The sequence below is a fragment of the Amphiura filiformis genome, chromosome 20 (genome assembly GCF_039555335.1).
Source record: "Amphiura filiformis chromosome 20, Afil_fr2py, whole genome shotgun sequence".
Lineage (NCBI taxonomy): Eukaryota > Metazoa > Echinodermata > Ophiuroidea > Amphilepidida > Amphiuridae > Amphiura > Amphiura filiformis.
The window spans coordinates 31,384,447-31,404,494 of NC_092647.1; the positions used below are offsets into that span (position 1 = coordinate 31,384,447).

Sequence of the window (20,048 nt, forward strand, 5' to 3'; positions counted from 1 at the left end):
CCGGTACCCCGATTCCAGTATGATGATCGGAACCATGGAAACACTTCAGGAAACTAAATAAAGTGTGATGACCTATAGACTATAGTGTGCATGCTGAGTTTTTTAACACGACTTCTCGCGTAACTATAAGAAATGGGATTTCCCTGAACTTATTTACATACAGAACCAGGCTATTTCGAAATACTAGTATTAACTTCTGAACCTGCAATGATTGAATGCTACATGTATATCCCAGATCTGGATAAACAAAATTGAAGATATCATGCTAAACTTTCAATTCAGCTCATGGTTGTAATAGAAAGTTTTACTTTCGAGATACGGTTTTCACGCACAAAGACCACATAATCAAGAAAGGATATCGTGTGGCTGCATGGATATACTAGTATCGCCAACATAAAATCGATGTGCAAGGTAATTACAAATTTCTCTCTTAAAGCCATATTATAATATTTTCATACAAAATAGATTAGCATTTCTTTGCCATAAAATGTTAGCTTTTACTGTCAGATATATCCCCTTTTATTTTTGAGCCGAACAACTAAGGCAAACCAAAGAAAATTGGAATTTACTACCAGCGCCGATGTCGCCAATCACTCTTTCGGTCGTGTTATGGTATGATCCTTAGTATGAACATCGTGTATACTATGTAAATTGTACATGCGTTCGACTAATAATTCCATCGTAATAATAAAACGACGGTTCCTGCGTTTTATTCAAAATCTCGGATTTTGACAAAACTAGAGTCTTGATTTTTGCAGGGTGTGTTGGTTTAATAAAGTACAATATTATCGTGTAAAAAACCTCGATTTTATTTCGCGCATATTCCCTGGCATCAAGTATTTCACCCGCCGAGTTTGAGCTCGATCGGAAGTTTGAAATCCAGACCTTTGACCTTGACCTCCGATGACCTTTAAAACCAGCCGAAGGACATGCTTTTCCCGGTACCTATCCATACCCGAAATATCGGATCGATGCGTCGAAGCGCGGCAAAACGCATAGCCGGACACACAGATACACAGACTTCTCTCATTATTTTAATAGTACTAGTGCACCTGCAGCTGTAATGGCCATGTAGCTATTAGGGCACCATCTGCATGAGAGACACACTTTTTGACCCCAGCTGACCTTTGAACTCGGATGACCTCGATGTAATTTTTCATGCTCGATCATATCAAGTCTAAGCACAATAGGGCAAAATTTAAATTTAGCCCCTAGATGACCTTTGACCTCGGCTGACCTCAATTTTGTTTCGCACATATATTCCCCTCATATCAAGGATTCCACCCACCAAGTTTGAGCCCGATAGGACAAAGTTTGAAATCCATGACAATTGACCTCGGATGACCTCCATATAATGTTTTTCATGCTTCTCTCATACGAAGGATTGCATTCCATCCACCAAGTTTGAGCCATATCGGACAAAGTTTGCAATTTGACCCTCCGTAATGACCTTTGACCTCGGTTGACCTCGATTTTATTTTGGGCATATATTCCCTCGTATCAAGGATCCCACCCACCAAGTTTGAGCCCGATCGGACAAAGTTTGAAATTTGACCCCTCCGTAATGACCTTTGACCTCGGTTGACCTCGATTTTATTTTGGGCATATATTCCCCTCGTATCAAGGACCCCACCTACCAAGTTTGGGCCCGATCGGACAAAGTTTGAAATTTTGACCTTTGATCCATGCGGGGTATTTTTCCGTATGACCTTTGACCTTGACCTCCGATGACCTTCAAAACCACCCGGTAAACAGCGCACGCCCGATACCCATCTATGTGTGAAATATCGGAACGATGCGTCGAAGCGCGGCGTAACGCATAGCCGGACAGACACACACACAGACAGACAACGGCTATTATTTTAGTAGTACTAGTGCACCTGCAGCTGTGAGAGCCCTGATGCTGTGAGAGCACTGGCATGATAGCGATACTGTTTGACCCCAGATGACCTTTGACCTCGGATGACCTCAGTGCAATTTTTTTCATGCTCCCCTCCTACGAAGGATTCCACCTATCAAGTTTAAGCCCAATAAGGCAAAGTTTAAATTTAGCGCCTACATGACCTTTGACCTCGGTTCACCTCAATTTTGTTTTGCGCATATATTCCCCTCGTATCAAGGATTCCACCCACAAAGTTTGAGCCTGATAGGACAAAGTTTGAAATCCATGACCTTTGACCTTTGACCTCGGATGACCTCCATATAATGTTTTTCATGCTCCCCTCATACAAAGGTTTCGACCCACCAAGTTTGACCCCGATCGGACAAAGTTTGAAATCTGACCCCTCCGTAATGACCTTTGACCTCGGTTGACCTCGATTTTATTTCACGCATTATATTCCCCTCCTATAAAGGATTCCACCTACCAAGTTTGGGCCCGATTGGACAAAGTTTGAAAATTTGACCTTTGACCTTGACCTCCGATGACCTTCAAAACTACCCGGTAAACAGCGCACGCCCGATACCCATCTATGTGTGAAATATCGGAACGATGCGTCGAAGCGCGGCGGAACGCATAGCCGGACAGACAGACAGACAGACACACAGACAACGGCTATTATTTTAGTAGTATATAGATAGATAGACCTGTTCACCCGTAGCTGTGAGAGTAACTGATAGCGATGCTATTTGACCCCCGATGACCATTTTTGATTTTTTGACATGTTCCCGTCATTTCGAGGATTCTTTTTACCACTTGAAAGCACAATTGGGCATACTGGCCCCATATGACCTTCGCCCTCGAGTGACCTCGGTTTGATTTTATTCATGCTCCCGTGATATGGAGAATTACTTTCACCAAGTTTAAGCCAAATCAGACGAAGTTTAAAATGTAGCCCCTGAATGACCTTTGACCTCGGATGACCTCGATTATATTTTTTGCGTGTTTCCCTCATATCAAGGATTCCACCCAACTTTGTTTGAGCCTGATCGGACAAAGTTTGAAATTTGAACACCCCGTGATAACCTTTGATCTGGGTTGACCTCAATTTTATTTCGCGCATTTATTCCCCTTGTATCAAGGATTCCACTCACCAAGGTTGAGCCCGATCGGACAAAGTTTGAAATTTTACCCCTCTGTGACTACCTTTGACCTCGGTTGACCTCGGTTGACCTCAATTTTATTTTGCGCATATATTTCTCTGTATCAAGGATTCCACCCACCAAGTTTGAGTCCGATCGGACAAAGTTTGACATTTGACCCCTCCGTGATGACCTTTGACCTCGGCTGACCTCGATTTCATTTCGCGTGTACATTCCCCTCGTATCAAGAATACCACCCACCAAGTTTGGGCCCGATCGGACAAAGTTTGAAATTTTGACCTTTGACCTTGACTTTCGATGACCTTCAAAACCACCCGATCAACATGCTTTTCCCGATACCTATCCATATCCGAAATATCGGATCGATGCGTCGAAGCGCGGCGAAACTCATAGCCGGACAGACAGACACACACCCCGACGTATTTGCAATTTACCATGCCTATATACCATTTGCTACGTTTCTGTATGTATCAATTTACATGTATTATGTTAGGGGCGAAGCAATAATTTATTAAGGGGACTGGACATCGATTGGCAAAATTAGGAGGCGGGGGAAGCAATTGAAGCAAGCTAAAGGGGTAGGGAAGGGAAGTTATGTTTTTTTTAATAGATAGCACACATTTGTGACGTGTCATGTCAAAAGGAGACACTTTTGGGCAGGATCGTAAATGGAGAAATAGCCAAATATGTGCCCGGGGTGAGTTTTTCACAATTTGTTTTTTTTGCCGATTTGTGATGCTATCAATCTTTAAAATATTGTCTGATAGTTTCAGACCGGAATAAAACTGGCATCTTGTATTTTTGGAGACATTTTTCAAGGTAATTCGTACTCTCAACATTGTCAATAATATTTTTAAAGGCCGATATCTCCATTTCCAATTTTATAATACCATAACTTACGAACTCAATATCTTCGCTTAAGAATGTCCGATTTCATTGGGGAAAACGGCGTTGTGGAGCAACATATCTTAATATTTAAGATAATTATGTAAAAACCTCAAAATTCATAACCTGCCCAAAAGTGTCTCCTTTTGACATGACACGTCACATTTGTAGAGATAGGTGGTACTTTTGAACCCCTATTTCAACTGATGTAGAAGACCCGTGGGCTAAATCCAGAGACACCACAAACAAAATCACAGAAGAATCAGTTGCTATTAGGAGGGCTCGCCAAGTAAGGGATTGCCTGAAGAAGTCAAGAAAATGTGTCACTTGAGAAGAAAAGCTAGAGTCTTGATGTTAACCAACCCCTCATCTCCAAACAAGAACTGTTATCAGAAGCTGAATAAAGGGTTCAAATATCACGTGTAGTAGTGGAAAAGAAAGCTTCTTAAAAAGATGTTCGAGAAAAGCCACGAAGAAAGTTACAAAGCTAGCAGGTGATAAAGCCAAAATCTGCATCCAAAGACAAACACGGTTCAATGAAAGAGCCCATGCCGGAGCCTGTCAACCCCGCCACAGCATGTTTGTCGTTTTCTTTAGATGAAGTTAAAAGGCCATCAAGAAGCTTAAAAAACAAAGCTTGTGGTTGGGATAAGATCTTAGCAGAAGTGTTGAAAGCAGGAGGACCCAAGGTGAAACAAATGTTGCTGAAAATCATCAACACAGCCTGGGCTGAAGGAAAAATCCCTGAAGACTGGTGTAAAGTTCTATATAATAACCCATGTTATATTCTTACTTAGTATAAAGTATAGCTTATGCTAGCGTGAGCAGAAACATAATTTGTGTATTTGACGTTTTTACATCAGCTTTTTTTTTCGTTAAGCCTCAATGGCTTTAATTGTTGAAAGATTCGAGCTTTAATTGTTTTTATAATGATGTCTCTAAAAATATGTGCTATTAAAAATATTACTTCCCCTGCCCATCAGCTTGCATCAATTAATTTGCTTCTCCCTCTTCCTAATTTTCCCCATCGATGCCCGTGGCCAAGAATAAATATTACAAACAAGAACTGTTATCGGAAGCTGAATAAAGGGTTCAAATATCACGTGAAGTAGTGGAAAAGAAAGCTTCTTAAAAAGATGTTCGAGAAAAGCCACGAAGAAAGTTACAAAGCTAGCAGGTGATAAAGCCAAAATCTGCATCCAAAGACAAACACGGTTCACTGAAAAAGCCCATGCCGGAGCCTGTCAACCCCGCCACAGCATGTTTGTCGTTTTCTTAAGATGAAGTTAAAAGGCCATCAAGAAGCTTAAAAAACAAAGCTTGTGGTTGGGATAAGATCTTAGCAGAAGTGTTGAAAGCAGGAGGACCCAAGGTGAAACAAATGTTGCTGAAAATCATCAACACAGCCTGGGCTGAAGGAAAAATCCCTGAAGACTGGTGTAAAGTTCCATATTATAACCCATGTTATATTCTTACTTAGTATAAAGTATAGCTTATGCTAGCGTGAGCAGAAACATAATTTGTGTATTTGACGTTTTTACATCAGCTTTTTTTTCGTTAAGCCTCAATGGCTTTAATTGTTGAAAGATTCGAGCTTTAATTGTTTTTATAATGATGTCTCTAAAAATATGTGCTATTAAAAAATATTACTTCCCCTGCCCATCAGCTTGCATCAATTAATTTGCTTCTCCCTCTTCCTAATTTTCCCCATCGATGCCCGTGGCCAAGAATAAATATTACAAACAAGAACTGTTATCGGAAGCTGAATAAAGGGTTCAAATATCACGTGAAGTAGTGGAAAAGAAAGCTTCTTAAAAAGATGTTCGAGAAAAGCCACGAAGAAAGTTACAAAGCTAGCAGGTGATAAAGCCAAAATCTGCATCCAAAGACAAACACGGTTCACTGAAAAAGCCCATGCCGGAGCCTGTCAACCCCGCCACAGCATGTTTGTCGTTTTCTTAAGATGAAGTTAAAAGGCCATCAAGAAGCTTAAAAAACAAAGCTTGTGGTTGGGATAAGATCTTAGCAGAAGTGTTGAAAGCAGGAGGACCCAAGGTGAAACAAATGTTGCTGAAAATCATCAACACAGCCTGGGCTGAAGGAAAAATCCCTGAAGACTGGTGTAAAGTTCTATATTATAACCCATGTTATATTCTTACTTAGTATAAAGTATAGCTTATGCTAGCGTGAGCAGAAACATAATTTGTGTATTTGACGTTTTTACATCAGCTTTTTTTCGTTAAGCCTCAATGGCTTTAATTGTTGAAAGATTCGAGCTTTAATTGTTTTTATAATGATGTCTCTAAAAATATGTGCTATTAAAAATATTACTTCCCCTGCCCATCAGCTTGCATCAATTAATTTGCTTCTCCCTCTTCCTAATTTCCCCATCCATGCCCGTGGCCAAGAATAAATATTACAAACAAGAACTGTTATCGGAAGCTGAATAAAGGGTTCAAATATCACGTGAAGTAGTGGAAAAGAAAGCTTCTTAAAAAGATGTTCGAGAAAAGCCACGAAGAAAGTTACAAAGCTAGCAGGTGATAAAGCCAAAATCTGCATCCAAAGACAAACACGGTTCACTGAAAAAGCCCATGCCGGAGCCTGTCAACCCCGCCACAGCATGTTTGTCGTTTTCTTAAGATGAAGTTAAAAGGCCATCAAGAAGCTTAAAAAACAAAGCTTGTGGTTGGGATAAGATCTTAGCAGAAGTGTTGAAAGCAGGAGGACCCAAGGTGAAACAAATGTTGCTGAAAATCATCAACACAGCCTGGGCTGAAGGAACAATCCCTGAAGACTCGCGTAATGTTCTAGTAACCCATGTGTATACAAAAAGGCCGACTAACTGGACCCAGCCAACTAGAGATCTATTACTCACCTGTCATTCCCGGGGAAAGTTTTCTGTAGGATGGTTCTTAACAGAATACAACATATTGTATATAAACATCTGAGAGGAACAATGTGGGTTAAGGAGATCCATAGGCACTTCAGATGCGTTATTTACAGTCCGTCAAATCTCTGAAAGGGCCAAAGAAAGAAGTATACCAATACACACTGGGACCTCTGAGACTTCAAAGCAGCATTTTTGAAGCCCTTTGGAAATATCTGTGATCAGTTGGAGTTGATAAAAAACTGATGAATCTCATTGCAAACTAAATATTCAGTCGTGGTATTAAATGGAAAGATCACTGATGCAGCAGCAGGGAAATGATAACATACCCAGCAAACACAAAACATTTTCGACATCATTCACAAAATGTTTGCAGACAATATACAAAACGTTTTAAAACCTTTTCATGACCAAAACCTTTTGTGTTTGCTGGGTAACCCGACAAAATGCAAGATGATTTTGACAAGTCAAAAAAAAAGAAAGGGGGGGGGGGGAGGAGGCACGAGATTTTTGGCACGCATTCATTGGGTACCTTTTTAATAAAACGCACTAAAATGCTAAGGAAAACAGCATGGCTAGTACTGAAACGTGCTTCTATAACATGCAAAATCTCCTCCCCGCTATATCTAACTAATTAAAGGTTTGCAAACTGGGCTTCTGGGCTTCCAAAAATGATGCAAGGGGAATATTTTTGCATGCCGGGGGAGGCATGTAATTTTTGGCCGGCCGAGGGGGGTGACAAGGTGTTTTCTCGGGTGTTTTTGGTATGCTACCCTTTTTTAGAATTTACCCGGGTGGGGGGGGTAATAATAATTGCACAGCCCCTTTATACCACAGCGATTAAAATTTACGAAAACAATCAGGCGATGTGTATAGTAGCCTTATCAGAGATTCACTTCCTTCAAGCAAGGATTGGCAAAGATCCCAATGGTCACGGACAGTGGTGTTAGTTGCTACATGCATGTAGCTTCACTACGTTGGTGATATAAACATGGGACTGTATTCATGAAAACAAATACAACTAGAGCAACTGTGCCCTTTGCAAGGGCACGAGGTAAGTTAGGCGGATGACTGTGACGATCTGATCCAGCAGCCAATGTGCTGGATTGTATTAATTTTAATAAGACTGTTTCATTAATTGCTGTTTTAATATACCTTGATCGTGGAAAACTGGCATTTTGAAAACTTGACCTTTGACCTCTGACATCCTTAATGATCTTAAATGAATTTTAAAATATTTAAAACATGTTAAGAATGTCATAACGATCATTGCATTTAAATTTCAGCTCAATTGGAGCATTTTGAAAACTTGACCTTTGACCCCTTTATTGCCCCTTAATGACCTTAAATGAATTTTAAAATATTTTCAACATGTTTAGAATGTCATAAGGATTATTGCATTTAAATTTCAGCTCAATTGGAGCATTTTGGAACACTTGACCTTTGACCCCTTTATGACTCCTTAATGACCTTAAATGAATTTTAAAATGTTTTTAAAATGTTTAGAATGTCATAAGGATCATTGCATTTAAATTTCAGCTCAATTGGAGCATTTGGAAAAACTTGACCTTTGACCCCTTTATGACCCTTTAATGACCTTAAATGAATTTTAAAATATTTCTAAAATGTTTAAAATGTCATAAGGATCATTGCATTTAAATTTCAGCTCAATCGGAGCATTTTCGGTTAAAATGACCTTTTTTGACCCCTATGACCCCTTGGATGACCTCTGACGTTAAACAACCCATAACTTTTGTAGCCAGCTACCCAATACTGCTTGTGACTGAGTTTGGTCAAAATCCAATTAAGGATGTGGAAGTAGTAGCAAATTGTGAGAAGAAAGAAAGAAAGAAACGGCAAGAAAGAAATAAGTTAGGCTGCACGCCTAACTTAATAATATAAAATGGCCATGTAATGGTTTCAAAATGAAAACAGTGCCAAGAGGATTTCCCTATTTACTTAGTGTCAAAATCACACTTACTGTATGCAGCTATTATAAGATTTCGGGAATCTCGATAAATTGCCCCGGGAAATAAGCCAAACTTTTTTAACAGACCATGGTCAGTAATAGCCACCGCATAATTGCATGTGTCTAGCTCATTCATGTGCTATCCGCCACCTTGCAAAAATATTCTTACTTAGTATAAAGTATAGCTTATGCTAGCGTGAGCAGAAACATAATTTGTGTATTTGACGTTTTTACATCAGCTTTTTTTTTTTTAAGCATTAATGGCTTTAATTGTTGAAAGATTCGAGCTTTAATTGTTTTTATAATGATGTCTCTAAAAATGTGTGCTATTAAAAACATTACTTTCCCTGCCCATCAGCTTGCATCAATTAATTTGCTTCTACCTCTTCCCAATTTTCCCCATCGATGCCCGTGCCCAAGAATAAATATTACACCGTCCTTCATATACAGGGTGTCCAATAAAAAAATTATCGAGCAAATGAATTTGGACGTAAGTCGAGAAATAGACATCAGAATCTGCAAATCTAAATATCTGCGTGTAGCCCATCTAGCCCATTCTACATTATATACGTCAATTTGTATTGGAATCGGTTAACCGATTGCGAAGAAATGAGCGATTACATAACGCATGCGTCAATTCACTTCATTCCAAGTTTGAGAGAAATATCATTTAACACAACACGCACTATAGTGGTTAACTGTCGATGGGCTTCATGGTTTGTTCTGTGAAATCCTTTTCGTTCTTTTCTAACAATCTGTTTCTTGCAAAACATTTAATTAGGTCTTGTTCAAATTTGAAAACCTGCACGATTTTGAAAATGAAAGCTTACATGTAAGATTATGCTCGGTACTTGTAAATATCTTTTTCGTTAATGTTGATATAAACGTTGCATAAAGGATTATTGCATAAAAGAATTCCAGCTGGCCTAAAAAAATCTCACACACATTCAAGTTTTTGGAATATTTCGTAGAAGTTGTAATGTAAAGTTTAAATCTTTTAAAACTTCAACATTAATGCTGCATGGTATCAAAAAGTACACGTAAACTGTAAGTACTTGATCATTGTCATTGTTGGCTCAAATGTTCTTTGGAAAGTTAAAATATAACATTTTTGCACAACCTAGAGAATTAAAGTTGGAAAGCTTCCAATTGCAGAAATCAAAGTTTTCTCGGACAAACTATGAAAACATGAATAACATAACACCGTCGGATTATAAAATAGATAATGTGGACTAAATGTAATGAAATACACAAACTTTAGGAAGTGGTGGGCGACTATGAAAAAAGCGCCTGTGATCAAACTTGGAATGAACTGCATTGATGTGCGCATTATGTAATCGTTAATTTCTTCACAACCAGTCAACCGAATCAAATAAAATTTTCGTACGTGATGTACAATAAATTAGGCTATGCGCTTCATTTTAATTTTTTTTTGATTCTGATTTCTACTTCTCGACTTACGTTCAATTCTATTCACTGGTAATTTTTTCTGGGACACCCTGTAATATATGTAAATTGTTACAGAAACTGAGAAATCATGGTATCATAAAGGGCCATTCAAATATAACACATCTGTCATTTTAAACAAGCGGTGAGGGACAACATTTTCTTGATCGTCACAAAAACAGATATTTAGGTTTAGAAGATTATAAACTATTATACAACTTGCATACGGTTGTATTGAACTTCAATACAATATACAACCATCCGTGATACAAATTTCATTTTTTATTATTCTTTTGCAGATAGATTACAACGTTAGAAATGGAGACCAATTTTGGCTCATATCTGAAAGGATTCGGAAGTTTTGGGAGGAGTTTCAACCGTAGCGTTTTGGTGAATGACAATTCCATTCAGCATGCTTACCGAAACGCTTTCAATAACGGCATTGGAGAATGTAACAGACTGCGAACAGTGATTGTTGGAGACAAAGGTGTTGGGAAGTCAAGTACGTTAGAGATGCTGACTGGAGGCCAGTGTGATCCTACCATTGAACCACACTCTACAGAAGGAATTGATATAACTACATGTGAGACGTCTGATCTATCTCCGGAATGGTCGAAAGCCACAGGCAATCTCATGGCAGATGATCCAAAATTGTCCGCAACGTGGTGCGTCTGCAAAAACGAAGACAGCTTTAATGGAGCTCTGAAGATTGATACGAAACTTGAATCGCCTACTAAGACACAAAGACGTCGCCGTATTTTAAGGCAACATGAACTCCCGCAAGGAAACACCGATGAGCAACAGTTTGGATTAGTGAACATAATTTCTAAAACTAAAAGCTTTTGTGAGGTTTTGGGAGTGCAACTGAAATGGACTTTGCCATTGATCATCATGATAATCACTGTAGTCAATGGACTAGGTTATGAATTTGGGCCATTTGCATGGGCAGCAATCGCAAGTCTTAGTATATTAATTTTCTTGATTTTAACAGTGCTTACAGGTTTGGCACTGCCTGTGCGTTGCAAGCTATCTTGGTAGATGTTTTGTCCAGGGATATGGTTCTTGCCATCCAAGGAGGTGTAAGTTTGGATCTTCTGTTGGGAAATTTAAGAGTTTTGATCTGCTGTTTTGTTTCAGGCGTATTTGGTTTCTTGTGTGGATTCGGTGGTAGAACAGGTATGGCTATTGCTTTTTGCCTCATGAGCAGACCCGAAGTACTGCCATCAGAATTTGATAATTGGCAACGCAAAGCACCGCATATTATTTTACTTTGCAGTGGATATCTTTTTTGGAATTGTGTTTGTCAGATATTCAGGCTCCTGTGTTAGATCATTTGTCTACAGGTTGTTACAGAAAAAGCAACTACTAATCGGAGGTTGTGCCATGCTCTCTGTTCAACAAATGTTCATGTCGATGAACGGTTGCTATGTTTATAGCTTTGTTATAGGATGTGTAATGGGAGCGAGCGCTTCAACAGCTGTTCAATATGCGAGGGAATATATTGCAGAGAAGATTTGGAGAGATGGGTATCTCAAAAGAAGGCTATTGGATTTATAACCGCTGTTACACTTGGTCATCTCATAGGCTTAGAAATAAACAACAACATCGGTTGGCAGCAAGTGATTTGTATTGCTTCGTTTATGCTGAGGGATATGCACACTTGCTATCAAGTCCAGAAGGCTGAAAAAGACGGAATACCTATCCATATCTTTCGAGACCAACTGATGACATCATCACGAGGACAAGACGCAACGATCATGAAACTTATCGTATGGGATTTTGCAGGAGATTCTGTTTATCAAGCTATGCAGCACTTTTTTCTTCCAGAAAGAGCCATTTATATGCTTGTGTTTAGTTTGGAAGCGGCGTGGGAAAACCCAATGCAACAGATTGAAAAGTTAAAACAGTGGCTTTACACGATTAAAGCTCATGCCGAAATACATGATGCACTTGTGTTCATCGTCGGTACACATCTCGATAGTGTCCGAAACCATGTAGGATTCCTAACAGACATGGCAGAAGAGATTCGAAAGTCACTATACAATGATTTTTGTGGCGTTCTCGCGATAAATGCCAAGCATGAATCTCCTCTATTTGTGGTAGAAAACTCCCGTCCGATTGATGAAGATGGCCTACTGTTGAGAGAAACAATCAAACGCAAAGCAAAGGAAAGGCCATTTCTCAAACAGGAACAACCAGTTTGGTATCTTCGCCTGCTGGACATGATTAGACAATGGAAGAGTGGCATCGAAAATCCATGGTTTATGAAAAGAGATTTCTTAGTTGAAGAAGCCAATAGGAATGGTTTTGGAGAAGAGGAAGTTGAACGCTTTCTGAGATTTTGTCACACCTCGGGGGAATTCATATACCGAAATGATGATGACGTTATGAAGAACTACGTCATACTAGATCCCCAGCATCTTCTTGATATCATGAAAGACTTACTGAAGTTCCCGTCCCTATCTGATCGGCTTCTAGAAAATGCCGAAAACTGGCAAGCCTTGCAGACGAATGGCGTAGCAAGCGTGGACTTAATTACAGAAATAGTAGGTGATGATAGGGAACTGGTCAATACGGTTACACGATTTTTGGAGGCTTACAATATGTTGTTACCGATACAACCGGGAAATGGGAATAGCTTTACACATTGTATCGTACCCTCTCACCTCCCTGAAGAACCTGTGCCATACAGGGACTGGGACAGTGCCGATGATGACGAAGAATACTTCTTTGATTTTGGCTATGTGCCGAGTGAAGTTATTTTTCACCGGCTTATAGCTCGTTGCTGGTACCACAATCTGGAGGAAGCACGAACAAATGGTAGGCTTTATCATCAACGAGGCATATTCTGCTTCAAAGAGGATTCCATTTTTTCATGCTACAGCTACAGCAGAATTCCATCAAGCAACAACTCATTAGAGTAGTGGTTCAAAGTACTGATGAACAGCAGAGATGCGGTTTTCAAGTCTTACAATGCATCACTGGAGAGCTGGAAGATATTAGGAAGAAAGACTTCCCAAACCTACCGTACAGATTGGGACCATGTTGCATGATCTGCAGTGAGGGACAGGACACCATCAAGGTTCTTGAAATTTGCACCGACGGTGAAGAATTCCCAACTGCCAACAGTCCAGTGAAGAAGTTGTTAGTAGACGGACGTTACCAAAGAAGTGCGTGTGTCACCAAAGGTATGTAGGTGCATGCAAACTATTTTTCAATAATATTTTTTGAATAATATGTTGCTGGAACTTGCTGCTGAGATTTGACATTTGATGACAAGGGCATATGATGCACTCAAACTCCTGTCGATTGTGAGGCTGTAGATTGTTATAACTTTAGCTTATCAGATTATCTAAAACGTAAATTGGAATAATTTTTAAATGTAAAGGGCATACATAGTTTAATTAGTCTATAAGTATATCTTCCCAATATTATTGTAAACAAAGCTTGAAGCAAATACTCGTTATCAACATTTAGTATGAACTAAAATTCATGGTGTTATCAGTTGGTTTGAAACTTTGTCATTTTCATTGTTAATTTAATTGTTGATAAAGTTAGCACGTGCTCATGTGTCACGTGGAAATAGGCTGGGTAGCTTAGAATCGGTACTACATCCATTCTCTAAATCGGGTAATACAGTGGGATTATGTTCCCATTTTGTTCATTGTCTAGTCCAGGTGGTGGTCGCCGTGCATTCTCTAAATTCAGTAAATTTCCATCGTCAACCGTGTGATTGAATGGGATTATTTTGAAATTTTAAAACGCTTGAAATATCACAAACAAATAGGCCTATGTTAATATATAATATAAATACAAGCTAAAACCGTTGGAGTTCGATAATGAACCCCACACAACTAACCGAGTATATGGAAAATGCCATACGGCCGGGCGGTTTCACAAGTTGCCGGCTCGATCATGCCACTCGCCGCCTGGTCTAGTCATCAATTTCGTATACTGTGATATTGGCTGTACGATCATTGTTTGATTTTTCTTAATAACTGGCAGCTCTCTGTATCATGTGGACGAAAGAATAGACGTAGTTCGTCGGAATCATCGACATCCTCCGCTGCTGGAGATAATCAAAGACAACAAGGTAGGCCTATATGTAATGTATTAACCAACGTTTTTCATTAAGCTACATAAAGCTATAAAACAAGCAAACAAATAAAACCCATTGGCTGCAAAATTCCAATGTAGGAAGAAAACATCATGAGTGGTTTGAGCAAACGATAATAGTAATCAAACTATAGTGATAAATTTGATGATTTTTAAGAAATAATTTTGACCTAATTATGTCCCTATGTTATATTGTTACAGGTGCTGTGACAATTGGACAAGGATCAAACAATGTGGTCATCAACGCTGGTGACAATACGCAGATTAACCTACCCAACCCGCAACAGGAGACGCTTTTAGAGACCTAGAATGAATATTTGGTACAAGTACATTGTTCATAAAAATATGCTTACTTAGTCATTTGTAAGCATTGGGGGGTGGAGGACAAAAAATCATAATATACGAAAAAACAAAGCAATAACTGCCTTGTGCATTAGAACAATAAACACCGTGTTTTGGACCCAAATAGGGTAAAATTGCGAAGTTTTTTCGCGCACTGGCTAAGTAAAACCGGGGAAAATATGCTCGTCCTTCGACCCCTCCCTGAAATTTTAATGCTTCCGCTGGTACTGATGGAATTGATTATCGCACTGTCATCACAGCTCGTGAATATTACATCAATTTTGACTATGATGGATTACAAACTGAGCTACGAAAAGCCCGGAATGAAAAGTAGTGGGGATGAATTAGTAGTGAACATGAAAACGATATGGAAACAAACCATTTTATTCCTGTTATTATTCTTATACGTTGGTGATGATATTGCGCATCATTATTTACATCAAAAACAGTGCCTTTTTTCGACGAGAATAAGCAAACTACATTGTAAAAATCGTGAGTAGTTGTTCCAGTTGTAGCGCATAGGTGATTAACTACTTTGCTAGTGAATGCTACCCGGGGGAGGGGGTACTCAGTACAAATGACCATACGGGGACGTGCCGCAAATATGGGTAGCATTTTCAGCCTCTTGGTATATCAATGACCCCTTTTTCAAAGCCTATTTTGGTATATTAATGGGTCCTTTTTTCAAAATTGGAAAATTTGTAAAAACTAAGACAATTTAGGATAAATTCGGTCGAAAATTTTGACTTTTGGTATATCAATGGGGCCAAATTTCTTGAAAAATTGGTATATTTATGGGTCCACTTTCAAATTCTCAGCGGCACGTCCCTACCAAAACCAAACTTGAGTACCCCCCCCCCCGGGAATGCTACTAGGTGAATTGCTGTTAAGGTAACTGTAAATAAACATGTTCTGCATGACAAGACTTTTCATCAATAAGCTTAAAGAACAGCCTGATAAATTATGCAACCTTGTCTTGATAGCTTTTGTTCATATATCTGCTAGTTGTAATGATGTGTAAACTTTGAGTCTCACACCCTCCTAATAAGCTAGACCCCAGCTACATCTACTTGCGTCATAAATATGTCTATAAACACCCTACTGTTGAATGTTTATTTCCCCTATACACATCAAGTAATTCAATGACCAGAAAAAGATGTGTTTCCCGCACTTCAATTTTTCAATTTGATTAATCAACAACTCTATTCCTATTCTTGCTGAAATGTGGTGATGTGCGTCCTCATCCGTCATTATCTACAAGCGAAATTTGACTTGATTATGTGACTGATAGTGAAATAATGATAGTTGGCTACAGTGTTATAAGTAAGGACAGAAATAGAGAATGGGTGGGGTTTGCACTTTTGTCAGAAATGACAAACCCAATGGTGTGAGGTTTTATTACCAAAAACCAAAAGTCAATATGAATAAGACCAAATACATTATCTTTAAAAACAGATTTAGCAATCGAATGTATCACAATATTTCCCACCTCTTATGAAACTAAGGGTATAAAACCGTTTTAATAACATTCAGTAATCATTTTTAAAAATAGAAAACATTATATTATTCCAAACCTGACCGTTTTGATTGGCACTGGTTGTATACCAAAGATACGTATAAATAGCCTGTTTATGCGTTCATAAAGATATCCTGTATTATATCATATTCTATCATATTTCAGTTCCTCTTATAGCTTCGAGCTTTTATTACTTTACACTTCCCCCATAGTGCAGTGTCGTCCACGGCATATTCACCGTGACCTTTCCAGCCATAAACCCGCTTATTGAAGATGAAACCGATATATGCAGTACTAAACCATTATACAGTAATCCATTATCCAATGCAAATTTATTACCACCTGATAATATTGATCCAATGAGCGACCGAATTGTCCGCTACGGACGACTAATCCAATCAATAATGATGCTATTGACATGTACGAGCGGAGCTCCACTGACCGAGTTTTGGGGTATTTTCACTGGTTTGCAGCTGTTTGCTGTCATTTACTCATCAAGGCGGTGTTATTATAAGGACTATGCCAATTATTTAACGATTGACATGTAGAGAATAAGCCATAATTGATTGACAGAAAGTACTAAATTTGTACCTATGGCGTTTTTATGACACCAATCTTCCAAATACGACCAAAAAAATGGCTGCCCGGTGAAGCAAAATGTGCATTAGAATAACACGGCGAATTTGGATAGATGGTAGGATTTCTTTTTAATAAAATGTATGTTCCCCCGTTATTAAAGCTTGTACCGGGTTGAAGATTCAGATATTTGGAAAAGAATAAGTAATTGAAACATAGAGCAAGTACTAAAATCATAGCTTTTATACTTTTTGATATATGATGCTAACTAGTTCATCCCATATAGCTACAGCACAGCGCTACCAGTAGGGTTCAATTGCCTATTGTGAGATACAAGATACAAGATACAAGATATTTTATTTTCCCATAATTCACATGAAATCACACAGTATATATTTTAAAAACAAAGGCAATATCAAACAAACGAATTATGGAGGGATGACCAGAAGGCCAGTAAGGCCAGAGGAAGTCACCCCCCTTAACAAAGAAATGTTACCATCAAAAAAAGTAAAAAACAAAACAAAGCATAACAAACAAACGAGAAACACAATGCTAAAGAATTAATCATATTTTGAGATCAAGTCACGTTTATATATCTTACGGAAATGTTTCAATGAATTTGCCGTTTTTATTGAATTTGGCAATGAATTCCATAATATTGGACCAGCAGTACGAATGGCATGGTCAGTAAATGTTTTGTTGTTCTTCATTAAGTTGAATTTATCTGCGTTTCTCGTTTGGTAATTATGAATATTGGAACGTAGTGTAAAGAAGCCATCAAATACGCCCGGTAATTCATTATTACTGTACTTGTACATAAATACCCCCAATTCAAGTTTGTAGGTGTCTGCAAGAGTTAAAATATTGTATTTGGCAAATAAGGGAGCAGTGTGGCTTCTATAATGACTATTTGCTATTGTCCTCACAGCCCATTTCTGTAATTTCATAATTTTATCCAAGTATGTTTTACACGTATCACCCCAAATCAATATTCCGTAATTTAAATAAGGTAAAACAAGAGTACAATATAGAGAATACAGGATACGATCAGGTACCTTAAAATTTAAGTTTGTTCATAACTCCAATATTTCGCGAGATGGTTTTTGCTATACAGTTTATATGTGACGTGTCATGTCAAAAGGAGACACTTTTGGGCAGGTTATCAATTTTGAGCTTTTCACATATCTTACATAAAGAAATATTTTGCTCCACAACACTGTTTTCCCCAATGAAATCGGACATTCCTAAGCAAAGATATTGAGTTCGTAAGTTATGGTATTATAAAATTGGAAATTGAGATATTGGCCATTAAAAATATTATTGACAATGTTGAGAGTAGGAATTACCTAGAAAAATGTCTCTAAAAATACAAGACGCCAGTTATATTCCGGTCTGAAACTATCTGACAATATTTTAAACATTAATAACATCACAAATTTGCAAAAAACCCAAATTGTGAAAAAATCACCCTCGGGCAGATTTTTGGCTATTTCTTCATTTACGATCCTGCCCAAAAGTGTCTCCTTTTGACATGACACGTCACATATGGTATTTCCACGTCAAACATTCATCAATAATCACACCCAGGAATTTTGTATTAGTAACCCGTTCCAGAACTGACTCATCTAAAATGATCTCAGGAGATACATCACACACAGTTGAGTTTATTTTTGATGTCATATGTGGTGTACCCAAAACCATGTAATTTGTTTTACTTGCATTTACCGATAGTTTGTTCGACTTGAACCAATTACTAATTTCTTTCAATTCATTATTAATTAATTGATATTTACTTTCAATATCTTTATGTGAGTACAGAATAGTAGTGTCATCTGCGAATAATATAAAGTCTAATACATCTGATGTGTTGATAATATCGTTTACATAGAGAATGAATAATAAGGGACCCAGTATAGAACCTTGAGGTACACCACAAATAATATCTTTAAGTTCTGATTCACAAGAGTTGTAATGTACATATTGTTTTCTGTTGCTTAAATAATTAGTGAACCACTGAAGTACGATACCACGAAAACCATAGTGTTCCAATTTATGAATTAATATGTTATGGTCGATGGTGTCAAAGGCTTTGGAAAGGTCTAAAAATTCCAATTGTGGTTTCGTTTCTTTCAACGGCATAGTTAACTTTGTCAACTAGTTGAGTTATGGCCATGTATGTAGAATGGTTGTTTCGAAAACCAAACTGCTTATCATTTAGTATTTTATTACTATCTATATACGCAATACATCTATTAAACACTAGTCTTTCAAGTATCTTCGAAAAAACAAGGTAGTACCGAAATTGGGCGATAATTAGAAAATACTTCAGAATCTTCTTTTTTATAGATTGGTATTACCTTTGCTATTTTTACTTTTTGTGGCACAACACCGGTTGAAATGGAGAGATTAAAGATTGAGGCAAGCGGCTGAACAATTTCCTTTGCAACTCTTTTTATAATAAAATTTCCAATATTATCATGACCAGCACTTTTATTTTGATTAAATTTATCAATAATTTTAATGATTTCCATTTCAACAACTGGCTTCATATACATACTGCTAGATGCTGGATTTTTAGGTAATCAAAATAATCTTTACCTGATTTGTGAATTTGTGATGCTAGATTAGGACCTACATGTACAAAGAAATCGTTAAAAAGGTTGGAAATATCATGGGGATTGGTAATAGTATTGCCGTTGTCACTTCTAAATTTCTTTTGAGCTTGTCTTGTTTTACCACGGCCAATGATATTATTGATTGTTTTCCATGTTTGTTTCATATTATTTTAGAACGCTCAAACTTGGTAAAATAATATTTCCTCTTAGATTTGCGTATCAAAGCATGAAGTTTATTTCTATATATTTTAAATTTGTGAAGGCGTTCAGCACTTGGGTTTTGCAAATGCTGTTTATATAAAGTATTTTTAATGTTTATACTCTTTAGTAACCCTTTGGTTATCCACGGCGATTTCGGATCCCTTTTCCTTTTATTTGAACATTTCTTTAATGGAATACATTCATCATATATTTTATTAAATATACTGATAAACTTATTGTAGTCATCATCTGCATTTATATTATCTAGGTATTCTTCCCATTTGACATCAGCTAATCTTTTCTTTAACATGTAAATATTTTCGTTACTATGAACCCTTTTATGTGTCACCGTTGGACTTGGAATGTCAGTTACATCTAGATTTGTTGACAAGATTGTTGGAAAGTGGTCACTCACATCTGTAACTATGATAGCAGACTGAATTACAGCTT

The 20,048-nt window shown here is 37.9% G+C and overlaps 1 protein-coding gene across 1 annotated transcript; it reads left to right on the forward strand.

The window, feature by feature from the left end:
* The first annotated feature begins 210 nt into the window (after positions 1-210).
* LOC140142531 (probable serine/threonine-protein kinase roco6) lies at positions 211-14,671 on the forward strand. The gene is made up of 4 exons (XM_072164523.1): positions 211-411; positions 10,532-13,420; positions 14,238-14,325; positions 14,550-14,671. The coding sequence occupies exon 2, from the start codon at positions 11,681-11,683 to the stop codon at positions 13,154-13,156; it is 1,476 nt and encodes a 491-aa protein (XP_072020624.1). The 5' UTR covers positions 211-411; positions 10,532-11,680; the 3' UTR covers positions 13,157-13,420; positions 14,238-14,325; positions 14,550-14,671.
* Positions 14,672-20,048: the final 5,377 nt, after the last annotated feature.